Source organism: Oculina patagonica, chromosome 1, assembly GCF_052425735.1.
Source record: "Oculina patagonica isolate OP01 chromosome 1, crgOcupat, whole genome shotgun sequence".
Lineage (NCBI taxonomy): Eukaryota > Metazoa > Cnidaria > Anthozoa > Scleractinia > Oculinidae > Oculina > Oculina patagonica.
The window spans coordinates 35,920,891-35,931,839 of NC_135758.1; the positions used below are offsets into that span (position 1 = coordinate 35,920,891).

Consider the following 10,949-nt stretch of genomic DNA (forward strand, 5'->3'; position numbering starts at 1 on the left):
AAAATAAAATGTAAATGACATCTCATTACCGGCAGTAAAATTGAATATTGACTGGGCAACGGTTTTGAGTTGTTATCAGCGCTTTTCGAACACCGAGCACTATCACTTATTGTTTTTTGATATATTCCAGTTCCCTAAATGGTGTGTTAGAAATACGTTGAGCTTTCTCGATTCCCCTCCGAACTGGGAGATTTTTCTTCCGTTAAGCAATATTAAAAACTGAAACGAAAAGCCGGTGGACTCAGAGCTCGAGTTGGGGCTCGAGTAGGGATCGAGATCGAAAAGCGCGCGTGACTTAGTGCGTGACAAGAAAGGAAAAGGAGAGAGAGCCTGGGATCAAGGTTGCGCGCGTTACTGAATCATAACGCCGTTGCCATGATTTTCTCCCGCCCTGTTCGATACAGAACGCAAATCAGTGAATTCCTCTTCGAACAACTTAAATATGACGAAAGTTTACGAGCCACCATTAACTGCAGTAACTCTTGAAGATTTAACTGATTCACCCGGTGCCGGAGACATTGTATTAAGCGAAGAGCAGAGTGGATTTCTGGATGCTGTTCGTGACGGGCAAACTCGCGAGGTTCGCTCGTACGTCTTGGAGAAGCATGTCTATGTAAACTGTGTCAACTTGTTAGGAGAAACCGCTCTACAGCTAGCAGTGAATAACGATCGCCATGACATCGCCAGGTTCCTGCTTGAAAACGGAGCCGAAGTTGGCACCGCTTTGCTGCAAGCCGTTGCAAAGGAGTCGGTCGACTGGGTGAAAGCGTTACTCGACTTCGTGAAAGAGACGGAGATTCAGGCTGCTAGTCCAAGTCGTGTTTCTTTATCACGACAGAAGAGCGAAGCTCGATATAGTAGATTCATTTCGCCTTTAATGTTGGCTGCACACAATGACAACCAAGAGATCGTAAAGCTTTTGCTAACGAAGGGGTATACGATTGAAGAGCCGCCGTTTCACAACAGATCTTGCGATTGTAGTGAGTGCGAGAGCTTGGGGAAGCGATTGGGGAGTTCGCTTTATCGTTTGCACAGCTACCGAGCGCTCGCAAGCCCTGTTTACTTGTGCATGTCTTATTTACTCGAGAACTCCAGCGAAAGTTCGACCGAAGAACAAGACATACGATCGTCCAAAGACCCGATCGTCCGAGCTTTCTTTTTAAACCGGAAGTTGGAAAGCCTCACGGAGTCGGAGTATGAATTCAAGAACGAGTACAAAAGGCTGTCGGATAGATGCGAAGAGTTCGCAGTGTCGCTGCTTGCAAAATGTCGATCGATGGAAGAAATCGGATGTGTAATGAGTGTGCCAGGTATCGATCAGATCGAGTACGTGGAGGTCAGAGGCGGCAAGCAAGCCCAAAAGCTGAGCGTGTTGAATTTGGCCATTGCTAATAGCAGTGAAAAGGTAGGAACGCTTGTAGGTCTTGTAGTCCTGTAAACATTTGTGTACATTTATAGTTATAAATAAGAAGAGCTTTTGGTCCATTAAGCGGTCACCCTCAAGGCGAGAGGCTTTGCAATTAAAAACTAAAATAATTGTATTAATTGACGAACTGAGATATTTGGAGAACACCTGCTTCACCATAGTAACGAGGAGTAATCCCCTCACAGCGTTTGGGCCATTCCATTTTATATCCCCCCCCCCCACAGACGAGATTTAGACGAGGGTAGCCTGCGAACGCAGACGCACCAAAAAGCCGTCTTCTCTCGCAGGCTACTGAGGAGGCTGTTTGTTGGCATTCTTTGTTTATTTCAATATTTATATGTCAGTACTTTGACCTTTTTTCTCAGGGGGGAACTTTAAACTTACTTCCTCTATGACTGTTGTTCCAAAGCAGTTAAGTAAATATTCTTGGTTTTCACGTGACATCATCAAAATTCTAAATCCAGAATCGCGAGCCCCCTGACTTTTTATCCTTCACGAGCTATTAGACGTCCTTAATATATATCTTATTGAAGGGTTTCAGCTCGATAGCATCCACTGTCTTTGAGAAATAACATTTTGAATTTCGGAGTTTTGCGCCACACGACATCAGAATGGCCGCCTGAAGGCTGTCACGTATGCTTAAAAAGAATGCCTCATCCTGTTATTTTTAACGATCTGAACAATTGAGGCTTTACAAGAAGTGTTTATATGAATGTTTACGTGTTCACGAAGGTGAACTGACCGCGCTTTATAGCAGAAGTGAATGCCAGATGTTTTCATTGATTTCTGGCGGCCATCTTGGTGCCCCTCCACATGGGATCCAACATGGCGTTTCCATACTGTGCTCTCTAAATTTGTGTTAAACATTATGACGGATAACTCGAGTACGGAATACCGTACAGACCTGAGACTTGGACACGTAGACTATCTTGTTATTTTCTACAACCTGTAAAATTCTTGATTTGTTTTACTCAATAGCTTTGGATTTATTTTTTGCAGCGCGTGACAGTATCGTTACTTGCGTGACAGTGAAAACCAGCAATTAAGAGTATTTTTTCCTGTCAAAAATGAATTTTTCTTTTGCCATCATTGCCTACATGAAAAACTATTCAGAATGCTTTTGTTGACTTTTCTTCTATTTCCTGCTGGGCCGGCCATTCCCCCATATGTACTTATATCACAGTAAATTCTGCAAAAAGACCTTTTGCTGCCTGCTTGTTATTCTTTTGTGTTCATGCAAATTGCCCTCCAAACCTCATTAGCATTTCCAGCTAGGCTTGGAGGGCAAATTGCATGTACACAAAGGAATAAAGGTTGGGACACACTAGGCAACATGTCGCAGGGACAGGTTGCTGCAAAATGATGCCTCGTGTGACATGGTGCATTTTTGCAAAAATTGTTTTTGCTGCTTTCGCTTATTTTGTCATTGCGATCAGCTGGTTTGAATTCGTGCAACTGATCGCAGCAACAAAATAAGAGAAAGCAGCAGCGTGTGTACACTTCCAGTCTGCAGAAAAATAAACCAATGAGAGAGCGTCATATTTTCACATTTACCCTCTTCCAAATTCACTGCATGTGCAAGTAAACAAGCGCGTTGTCATGACTTGTTTTGGAAGCAGTACACAGAGAGCGACTTGTCGCCGAGACCTGTCACTGTGACTTGTTGCCTAGTGTGTCCCAACCTTAACAAATGGGCTGGCTGATAGTCCTTTGAAACTGCTCGTACTGTGTCTTCTTTGTCACGCAACGCTTGAGAAGCGTAGCGTGACCCAAATAGCGTGACGCCGCACCGTGACCATGACCGCGAACGTTTGTGAAAGAGATTTTTGAACGTCCCGCGCGTTATGGTTTATTTGACTTACAAGCTTACTCTGTTTTTGGTTCTCTTCAGTTTGTAGCTCACCCTTACAGCCAACTGATGTTGAACTCAGTGCTGTACGACGGCTTAGGAGGATGGGAAGACTTCGGCTTCCTGACAAAGCTAGTATCTGGCCTGCTGTTGACAGCATTGCTGCCATTATTGGCCCTATGTTATTTCTTAGCGCCTAACAGCAGGATCAGCAAGCTCTTACGGAAGCCATTCTTCAAGTTCGTGAGCCACACGGGTTCGTTTTTATTGTTTCTTATTCTGCTCATATTCTCCTCGATTCAAGACAAATTTTTTGATGTGCTTCAGTTTTCAGTCTTTGGTAAGTACATTTTACGTGTCTTTTCCTCAGGTAGAATTTAATCATTCAATGTGATTGTCCATAGGATTTTGTTCTAGGCTACACTGTAGACTGAACTTTCTTTTTGATCCTGTTACAACAGAATCGCTGTTTCTAACAGCTTGCTTGGGATATATCAGGTCCGAAGGGCCGACATTTCCTCTCTTATTGGAGCAAGAAATAGACTGTTCACAGCCCTCTATTTTTTCGTTGTTTTCTTCAATCGTTAGCTGGTTTAGTAAGCGTTGAATGCGGGGAATGAATTGGGAGAGAACTGGACTCCAGCACAAAACGGAGGGCGCGAGGGGGTGGGGGCGGGGCGCAACCACCCCCTCGTGTTTGGCGCTCCTGATCGCTTCGCTCGCCGTTTCCCTCGCGTTTTTGGCGCCGTAATATAGAGAGGCTGTGAACAGTTCAAGCAAGAAATGGCCCACTTAAACTCCCCAACCACTGTTCTTCACTTATAACCTATAGATCCGGCAGCTGCTACCTTATGGGGTCGTTCACTTAGCCGGTCAGCTAAACCATATTATGTACAAAATCTTGCCCTATATGCCGATTAATTTCGTCTGTATTACAGTAAATTTAATGAAGTTCCATTCATCTTGGAAATTGTTGCTGTTTTATATTTGGCAGATTTTCTTATAACACTGTGGATCGCTGGTTTGCTGTTTCAAGAGGCAAAAGAAGCATTTCGTCAAGGAAAAGAGCGCTACTTCTCACAATACTGGAACTTCGTCACGCTTTTCATGCTCGGGATGTTTGTTATCTCGGGATTGCTCTGGCTCGCGGGATTCTTCATGACCGTGACGGGAATGGGGACCTGGACAGTACCCATCCGTGACGCATTTGGCATAAGCGCGAAAGAGTCCGCGTATCGCCTCATTCTCCTGTCCAATGCGTTCTTTTCCATCGGTCTGGTTTTCAGCTTTATCCATGCGTCCAATTCATTTCAAGTGAACTCCGTTCTCGGCCCTCTGCAGTTGTCACTGGTGAAGATGATTAGAGACATCGCCAAGTTTCTGTTCTTGTTTCTGCTGCTGTTCCTTGCATTCGGTTGGGCAGAGAGGAAGGTGTATTCTCAGTACGTTCAAGCCAGGGAAGCCTTTGTCGGCAATGAGACTGAACATGAATTTGCCAAGTGAGCAGGGTTTTTTTAAATACAGTAAAACGTTACCTTATTATAGGAAATTAACGACACATGTTATTAACGCGAATTTCAAAAATTCGAGTTAATTTTATGCCCGTTAAACACGTTGATTTAATATTTGAATGTAAACAAATTCGCGTTAATTTGACGGCCTCTCGTTTTCGTTTGGCCCGAGTTGATGATAGTCGATGATAGTTGACGAAAACTCTCATGAGAGTCAACTCTCATCAACTCTCATCCTCGTTTGGCCCAGGCTTTACAACGGTAAGGTAATTTTTCATGAATCGTTCTGTCACATCATTGGTCAAAAAAGGTCACATGCACCACGCTCCTGGTCAAATGTCACGTGATATCGCCTTTTTTTTTTTTCAGAAGTAGATTTCATTTTCCCTTCAATTCGCGCTAATTTACAGTGTTAATTTCCTATAATAAGGTAAATATTAGCTAAAACTTCTAAACATTTATCCCAACTTTTGCTTTGTCTTTTTTGCCCGTAAATGTAAATAGAACTGGAGAAGCCGGAGAAAAACCGACGGATCAACAAACTCAACCCGCATATGACGCCAGGTCCAGGATTCGTGCCCGAGCCAGATTGGTGGGAGGCGAGCGCTCTCATCACTGCGCCAACCCTGCTTCTCCCTGAAGTGTAATGACATTGGCTCAGCCACTGGCTTTGATTTTAGCGTTAAATATATGTGCTATTCCATGATAATGAAAAAATAAATGGAACTAACAAATAAAACTCGCATTTTGCAGGATTGGAGGAAGCCTAAGGTTCTTGTTCTGGGATTTGTTTGGAATGTCGGACGTAGAGGACTTGGAAACTGAGAAGAACTTCATCATCACTCAGTACACGGGCGAAGTGTTGCTAGGACTGTACAGTATTCTGTCTATTGTGGTCGCCATTAATATGCTGATTGCCATGATGGCGAACTCCTATCAGAGGGTCGCGGTAAGTTGAAAATTACGTGCTCGATAGTGCTACTCCAGGCTTCAAAACAGTCGTTTTTCCCTTAATTCTTTATTGAAAGTCGAAGGCATGCATCGTCGCGAGCGTCACACGCGTAGGTCTTCGGTCTCAATCTCTGTCTTAGCACCCGCTCCAGATCTTTCGTTCGAAGACTGCGCGCGTTCGCAAAAAAGACGACTGTTTTGCGGTGTAAAGCTAAAGCCCAAGTTAAGGCACGTTATCAAGAATTTCTGGTTAGACTGATAAAGTGAGTATTTAAGTTTATGCAAGAGAATTACGTTAAGTGTCAAAGCTGAAAGTGGTCTTTTCAACGAGCTAAACTTGATAAGGACATCACAACAAGAAACCCGTATCTCTATCTCGTCTGTATTCTTTTTAGTTTTGATGTCTTAAGTAGCCATCTAGCGCCAGAGTTTGTATATGGCAGCCAATTTAATTAACAATTATTGGATGAGGTTGAGCATGATAGCGATAATTATCAAGGCCAAAGTTTCTGTTATCTGCCGAAGCCGAAGGCTGAGGCGGATAACAGAAACTGAGGCCTTGATAATTATCGCTATCATGCGAAAACCGAATCCAATAATTGTTTTATTATGCACATTCCTGAGTTGCACTTGTAAAGACAAGAGCGCGCACAAACTTTACTGTTTATATACTTTTATAAGCTTACAACCTTTCGTCACTTCTGCATGCATAAAACTAGTGTCTGTAGGTATGACGTCACTTCTACATATGTAAAATCTAATGTCTGTAGGTATGACGTAAGAGAAACAGCAAGCAAGAATTAGCTGCGTGCTTATAGCCAATCAAAATCAAGCTGGTGACACCAATGTATAATAATATTGTTTGTTATCCAAAGGATGACGCGGATATTCAATGGAAATTTTCAAGAACCCGGATGTGGATGCCTTATCTCGATGAAGGCAACGTAATGCCGCCTCCATTCAACCTCATCCCACCGCCACGATTAGTATTTCATCTCTGTAGGAGACTGTGCGCTGGACCCGTGAGCTGTGTGGTAAGTTAGCAATCTTGACAGTTCGGATCGCTGGAAAGAAAGATTAGGAAGTAGTCGTGGAGGGCCAGAGCAATCATTTAACTACTGTTCTACTTCGGTCAATTTTAATAGGTCAGTTCACTGTCGTTCCAAGTTTTGCTGTCACACAACGATTCATAGGTAGAAGTGTTGCGTGACATTCTAAAAGAACGGCTGCAAAGATCACTTGTTAACAGTCTCTATTGTTTATTGAGCTAACAGCTGACTGTAATTAAGAACTATGATGATAACATGACTACTATGCCTACTATGTCAGCTGCTTGGCTTTGTTATTTGTTTTAGCGCGGATGCTGTGCTGGAGAAGACAGATCAGCATCACAACTGAGAGATAAGGTGGACATACAGAGGGTAAGTGGCTATTACAGGCAGAGATGGGACCCCATCCATGTGTTAGAACCACGTCCCAGTCTAATTTAAGCGTTGGAAGTGTTCCTTAGTGATGACAGATCTAGTATGTGACCAAAATTTGGACAATGTTTCCTAATGGGAGGTGCCCCCCTTACTGGTAGCTATATTTAAGAAGTGTAGTTTTAGCATGGTTGGGAACACAATTCAATGCCTCCTCTCTAGCCTAGTAGGCCAGCCTTGCAAACTAATTGTGCTCAACTCAAGGGAGTCGGGGATCTATCGTGAACGGTGACGTCACCGAAAAGCACTCCAGACTTTGCGCGGTGACTGAAACAAGAGAGAACTAGGGATTAGTCTGTCTTCTCCCCTTTTTTTGTCAAAAAGCCGAATATAACCAACGATTTCATACCGTTAGATTAGACTTGCAACAAATCAATTGATTGAGCACGACAGATTTTACAACTCTTCAGTATGACAACGGCATTGTTTTTTAATATTTTTTTGCTTAAATCTTTTTCCATTTTGTTGTTTATTTTTATTCATGCAGCGCCGTGTAGTGATGAAGCGCTTGATCCAGCGATATCTTCTCACTTTTGAGAAGCCAAGTTACCAGTCTCTTGCTGGAGAAGCTGAAAAATTAGGCGATATCCGTGAATTGAAAGATTTGATAACTCGGTTGCAAAGCGCATTGAAAAGAACTGAAGAAAGCAACCACTCTGCAGATGCAGTTGAAAAACAGGCGAAGGTAAGTGACACGAGTTCATTATTTAATCGCGATAACAGTCGTATACCGCGAGAACGGTTAAAAATCATTTCTCCACCAGAACTGACTGACGTGTCATCGCCTTACATATTGAACGAACACGCCTTTTGATAGTTTCGACTGTCCACGACTTACATAGAAACCTGCTTCAAAGACGGGTCAACTGATGGAGTTACCCTGTTAAAATAAAGGATTTACTTAAATACTAATTAACTCTGGCAGTCGTAGAGAGGTGTCCGTTTTAGAGGGGTATTAGCTTGCGAATAGGCTATCAAGTGGGGTAACGCGAAAAAAGGGGTATCAAATGGCCTTTGCGAGCATGCGAGCAGAGCGTTTTTCTTTGCGAGCGCGAGCATTGACAAAAATTAGTCTTGCAAGCAACGAGCACTTTTCAAAAAGCTACCTTCACTAAAAACCGAGCATGCAAGCAGGTATAAAAATACGCGAGCACGAGCAAACGAGCACCCACTAAAATTTTCCGAGCATTCCGAGCAGAAGTGTAATTTTGCGAGCACTGCAAAATTTTGATGGACCATTCATGACCCCTGAAAAAGATCGGCGAGTGGGGGTACAGGCTAGAGTGGTATCCGCGTTAGAATGTTGTTCCCAAGGTATCCGCATAAGAAAGGTGTCCCGAAGTCGAGAAGTGTCCGCCTTAGCCTGTAAACAGGCTACCTAGTGGGTCACCTCATACTGTGAATAGCAGGGTGCAAAGGAATTCAATTTTCCAGCTTGCACTTCAGGCAAGCTGTATTCAGGATGTACTAGCCTGAAAGTCATTTTTACTAGCCCCAATTATCATAAGCACCATGCTTAACTTTTGTTTTGTCGGTATGTCGTGTCGAACTAATTTGGAAAGAGTTAATTAATAACCTTTGAACTGCTCTTTTTGTTCTCTTCATTCAGGCGGAATCCAAAGTAGAAAGAAACGACAAAAAGAGCGGAACTTATCAGAGAAGGGATAGCGACACAATGTTGTAAACTGGATTTCAACCGTTTTAGAAGTTTGCTAGACTGTTCACAGCCTATTTATATTTTTCAACGTAAAGAAACTGATAACGCCAGAGGAACAGTAAGCGCGAGCGGCTCCATGCACCCTCTCGTGCTTCCGTTTTCGCGCTTGTGTCCAGTTTTCTCGCGATTGTTTTCGCGCGCGTTCAGCGCTCGAAGAAGATTAAGATACAAGACAATAGAGGGCTGTGAACAGTCTAGAAGTTAACAGAGTTAACATAGTGCAGTAATACTTTGATCAGGTATACGTAGGCTGTTATATTTTTATAATTAAGACGTTGAAGACAACTAATCCGTAAAAAATTACTGAACGTTTTTTTTACTGAGACGTTCTCTTTTATTTATACCAGTCCCTGTTGAGTCTTTCTGGTTAGTCAAGGAAAAACAAAACATAGAATTCTGAAAGTGTATATTTGTTGTTCAATGTTACCCTGGTATTTTCCTTGGTTTTATATCCATTGCTATATACACCACAACATAGGAAATTCTAAATTGTACGTAGGGTGAAATTAATGCAATGCAATCCAAGGCGCCTTGTTATACAAACGAAGAAACTAACATCATTACATCACAAGCAGACCATTTTATTTTGACTATGTTATTTTTTAAAATGCGTTGCCACCCAGGATACAAGTTCTTAGTTTCTAACGTTTTAGTGGATGAAGGTCTCCCTGCCAAACGCTTTTAAAATCTCGTTTACAGTTTGTCTATCAAACGATTTTAGAGTTGCTTCACTGAGCACTGTTTGGTTAAAAAGTTAAAACGGCAGGATGAAAATGTTTTTATGTGCGTTTTCAACAACAACAAAGACTGAGGGAGACGCGGTGCATGACCCAGTAGTTAGTGCAGAAAGATCCGGCTTTTAATCCCTTTTGGGGGTTGTTGCGCTGTGTTATTAATTGGAAAGACAACTTACTATAATGTTGCTTCTCTCTGCGCAAGAGTCTATATAATGGCTGTCTGTGAATAGTTAGACGGGCAACCTCACAGAATGCTGGAAACTAGCATTCAGAAGTTCAGTCGTAAGAATTTTGACGAGTGGAATGTTTTGCCCTATAAGGTTATTGCTGATTTTCATTCGGGGCTTTAGAAACGCAACCCCCGAAAAACCGGCTAAAAACCTAAGAAATAATGACTGTGTGGCTAAACTTAACTAGCGGGTCATAACCATTGTTATATTATTAGTCATCAAACAGTCAGGTAGAGTGTTAACTTTTAAAATAAAAAAGTCTTGTTCATTGGCCAAATGCACAATAGTCACTCTGTTATACTGTTGAATCGAGATTATTTTTATATCAATTCTTGAATATGAGGCCATTCGAAAGTTCACGAAAAAGCGGAATACTTAGCACACGTAGCTATAGAGTATACGTTTATAATAAATAATGAAGAGGGTAACTTTTAAGCTCGATGATATATAATGAAGATGAAATGTTTAACATGACACGAGCATGGGACAAAGGAAAAATGTAAGTCACCGACAGGAAGCGAACCCATGGCCTCCCAGATACCGGTTGGGCGCTCTAACCAACTGAGCTACGAGAGACTCGTGGTGAGCTGGGCCATTTACTATGTTGATATGTGACACGCGTCCTGCATACTGCTAGGATCAGTAATGTCGAAAGACCTGAATGGGGTTTAGTGTTTTTTGCCCATAATTTTTTAGTGTTTGCTGTTACATTGGCTAATTTTTTAATGTTTACTGTTTCCGAAGAAAATTCTGTTAACTTGTTAACTTAGAGAAAATTTTCGGATTTCACCTCGGACATCTTCGGAAATCTTCGGCAGTCTTCGTGAATGTTCGGTAGTCTTAGGAAATCTTCCGAAATGATCGGAAAATGGCCGAAAACTTCTTCATATACTAAACAAAATAATATTGGCCTTTTTGGATCCGTTTTTGTTTCTTTCTGGATAAATTTACTGTTATAGTGAATTTTTACTGTTAGTGTTGAAATGTCCAAATTTAACACTGTTTCATGTTACAGACACCCCATTCAGACCCGAAATCATCAAGTGT

General features: G+C 42.2%; 1 protein-coding gene across 1 annotated transcript; it reads left to right on the forward strand.

Moving 5' to 3' along the window:
* Nucleotides 1-380: 380 nt before the first annotated feature.
* LOC144667012 (short transient receptor potential channel 6-like) lies at nt 381-10,197 on the forward strand. The gene is made up of 8 exons (XM_078528445.1): nt 381-1,405; nt 3,318-3,615; nt 4,270-4,774; nt 5,540-5,735; nt 6,613-6,771; nt 7,093-7,158; nt 7,706-7,903; nt 8,828-10,197. Exons 1-8 carry the CDS (start codon nt 443-445, stop codon nt 8,900-8,902), a joined length of 2,460 nt encoding a protein of 819 aa, XP_078384571.1. The 5' UTR covers nt 381-442; the 3' UTR covers nt 8,903-10,197.
* Nucleotides 10,198-10,949: the final 752 nt, after the last annotated feature.